The following is a 3,239-nucleotide window of genomic DNA, read 5'->3' as shown; positions in this document are numbered from 1 at the left end:
TCCCCGCGCCTCCGGCCCGCCCGGCGGCTGCGGAGCGGCTTTGAGGCCTTGCTGTTCTGGAGCGTGTTTGTGGTGCCGGGCGGTTGAGCTGGGGCCAACGGCTGCCTTTTTGTTAAAGGAGCTTAAAGAAGTGTGGTCAGAGAGAGCTGTGCTGAAGTTGTCACATAGAGTCCTGGTGCAGAACAGGCTGACACTTGTTCAGGAAAAGAGTAGAAAGTGTTTGAGAGAAGTGTCTGGGGATAGATACTACGAAAAAAAAAATACAGAAAGGGTGGAGAAGGAACAGGCTGCCCGGGGGAATGGTGGAGTGGTGGAGTGGTGGAGTCGCCGTCCCTGGCAGCGTTCAAAAACCCTGTACATGAGGCACTCAGGGATATGGTTTAGCAGGCAGAGTGGTGATGGATTCACAGTTGAACTCAATCTTGAAAGTCTTTCCCAACCTTAATGATTCTGTGTTTCTGTAACTAACCGAACTAACAGAAGTGGAGGTATATAGATCATGGGCGGTTTTTGGTTTTTTTTTTTTTTTTTTGGCATTGTTAAAAGTAATTTTCACACAGTGGCAAGTTATCTCCCTTGTATTTGCGTACTTTATACATTTAAAGCTGCAGTTTCAAGATGAAGTTAGCGAACCCTTACATCCTGTTAAAACGTATTTTGCTTTATCCCACTGGCAGGTTGTCAGAACGGAACTGTATAGAGATTGTCACTAAACTGATTGCTGAGAAGCAGTTGGAAGTGGTGCACACGCTTGATGGAAAGGAGTATGTCACTCCGGCACAAATTAGTAAGGAGATTCGGGATGAGCTTCATGTCTGTGGTGGTAAGTGTGGCCTTTCCTTTCTTCCAGATTCAGAATTCAGTTTCAAAGACTACAGAAAGAGTTTGAAAGTTGTATTCAATAACTTTAATCTCCCAAAAGTGACTGTGTGCCTGTTGCTTTCATCTAAAAATGAATCTGCCTACTGTAATTTTAACTTTATTTCAATATTAGGTTTTTAGATAAACATATCAAGACATGATAATTCTTTCAACTTCACCTGTGCAGAAATATTTTTGAGAATTTGGACCCAAACGTTCAGCCTTGACTTAGAATTCTGAAGTCGTTCTCCTTTTCTATTGGTAGTAATAGTATGTTAAAATTACCATTGATGGATTCTGACATCTTTTATTATACCACAAAGTGGGTGGACATCTGCTTAGTCAGCTGCAACTTAGACTGCAGTTTAAAGTTTAAAAGTTGTTGACATTTGATAAGGTAGAAAGCTTTGGCGGACTCCATTGTGATACCCACAGACTTGTGATCAAAAGGTGATTAGCAACAAGGAGAAGACCTGTTGGAAGGGTGTTTTTTGTTTGGTTGGTTGACTTTGTTTCATCAACCGGGACACAGTTCAGATTGATATGGGATATCTCGCGCTGACTGCATATGTGCTTTTTCTGACATTTGGCAATATTAAGTTTGAATTGGTTTTATTTAACATGTATAGGAAAAAATAATGAAGAAGTATTTCCTGCACAACAGACTGTGCTCTGTTCTAAATCTGTTCAAATATACTTTTGTAACCTAAAAATGTTTTTGTTTGTTTGTTTGTTTGTTTTTTAAGGTCGAGTAAACATTGTTGACTTACAACAGGTAGGTATGGGAGAATAAATACATGTCTTTTTGTTTGTTTTACTATGCCGTGTATACTCTAAATATAGATCTTATCAGTTAGAGTCCAACTAAGTACCTTTTTTAAAAGAAAGGCAGAAGAGTTTATGAAAAGCTGGCAGCTCTTATGAGAATAACACAGATTACTTGAACAATCCATTTATTGATTTTAGAAATGTTGGTTACTGTTAATGGTTGCTGTGATTTAGACATAAACATAACCATTCTTATATGAAAGCTCTTATTTGCTTAATGGTGTTCTGGAATCTCTGAAATCACTGCTAGAAAGAACTTTTTTTTAAAAAGATTTTTCCTATGTTAGCTAAGGAGGGCAACTGGTTAATGGGAAATACGTATTTCTTAAATTTAAGCTGTATGTAGGAGCATGCGTAATTAGCTCTGCATGCCTTTCTGAGTCTTCCTCTTCCGTCATTACTCTCTTGTCTGCCATCACCTTTATCCTGCAGTAATGTTCTGGGGCTAATTTTCCTTTCTGTCTTTAGCCAAATTATTTGGAATCAGAAAACCTTTCTGTAAGACAATTTAATTATCTTATGCTCATAATTTTCTTCAAACTGTTATTTTATAAGCTTCTTCTAACGTTGTCACAGTTGCAGATAGAATAAAACATCGGTGTTTTAGTGGGAGAAAAAAAATCTAAGTCTCAGAATTACTGCACATTTATGCAATTCTAGGAAAAATAAACAATTTTCTTTGAGATATATGAATGTGCAAGTATAATATCTCAGTGTTTGAGAATTTCAATTTAAGATTATAATAAGATTGTGGATTGTTTGGGGGTTTTTCTTCTGGATGTGTATGTTTTTGGTGGTTTTGTTTGTTTTCTTTTTTTAGGTAATAAATGTGGACCTTCTGCACATTGAAAACAGAGCTAACGACATTGTTAAATCAGACAAAACAGTTCAGCTTGTGCTGGGACAGCTTATAGATGAGTGAGTACATTCAGAAGCAACATGTATAATTCCTACCTCTTCTGTTTCTCAAAATGCAGCTAACTGGCTGGCCAGCCATCATGCCTTCTCGTGCAAAATACATTTCCCTTGATTGGCACGAGGGCTGCTTGCTATGAGGGCTGGTTTTGCACATGGCCACTGAGGATCATCTCAGCTGAATATCCGGGGATCGATGGAACAAAAGCACCAAACGTCTCTGCCCGGTATCTTGTACTTAAGAAGCTTTCTATCCAGGAAGACCCAGGCTCTTTGTGTGCTGCACCTGCCTCACTGTCTCAGCTGCAGGCCAGCCTTCCCATTTTCACCCAACTCACCTCACAACCCCCAGTTACATAAAGTATTTCAAGACAGTCAGTGCACTGACAACCACAGAAATAATGCTTTTATGGGGTTGCCTCAGTTACTGACTGTTTTGCAGGATTTATCCTTAAAAGGAAGGTAAAGCTCCTAGGTCTTTTAAGATAATAAACAACAACTTTGCTCGCTAAAGACTGTTCTGAGTTTCATTGACATATTTCCTGGTCTTAGTCTGTGACGCTTTTATAAAAGCAAGTAAGTAACCAATTTTAAAATTAGCTACCTGGATAGCGGACTTAAAAAAAAAAAAAAAA

At 38.7% G+C, this 3,239-nt stretch overlaps 1 protein-coding gene across 1 annotated transcript in view; it reads left to right on the top strand.

Annotated features, from left to right (window-relative positions):
- Window positions 1-618: 618 nt before the first annotated feature.
- Window positions 619-3,239, top strand: part of UFL1 (UFM1 specific ligase 1) — a 19,973-nt gene continuing 17,352 nt past the window's right edge. The window contains exons 1-3 of the mRNA XM_026039163.1: window positions 619-823; window positions 1,608-1,636; window positions 2,510-2,607. Coding sequence (XP_025894948.1) covers window positions 619-823; window positions 1,608-1,636; window positions 2,510-2,607 — 332 coding nt within the window. The remainder of the gene's footprint in view (window positions 824-1,607; window positions 1,637-2,509; window positions 2,608-3,239) is intronic.

The sequence above is a fragment of the Nothoprocta perdicaria genome, unplaced genomic scaffold, assembly GCF_003342845.1.
Source record: "Nothoprocta perdicaria isolate Ctin4 unplaced genomic scaffold, notPer1 scaffold_220, whole genome shotgun sequence".
In the NCBI taxonomy this organism is placed as follows: Eukaryota; Metazoa; Chordata; class Aves; order Tinamiformes; family Tinamidae; genus Nothoprocta; species Nothoprocta perdicaria.
The sequence above is the reverse complement of the archived record's forward strand: the minus strand, read 5'-3'. Positions and strand labels throughout refer to the sequence as shown.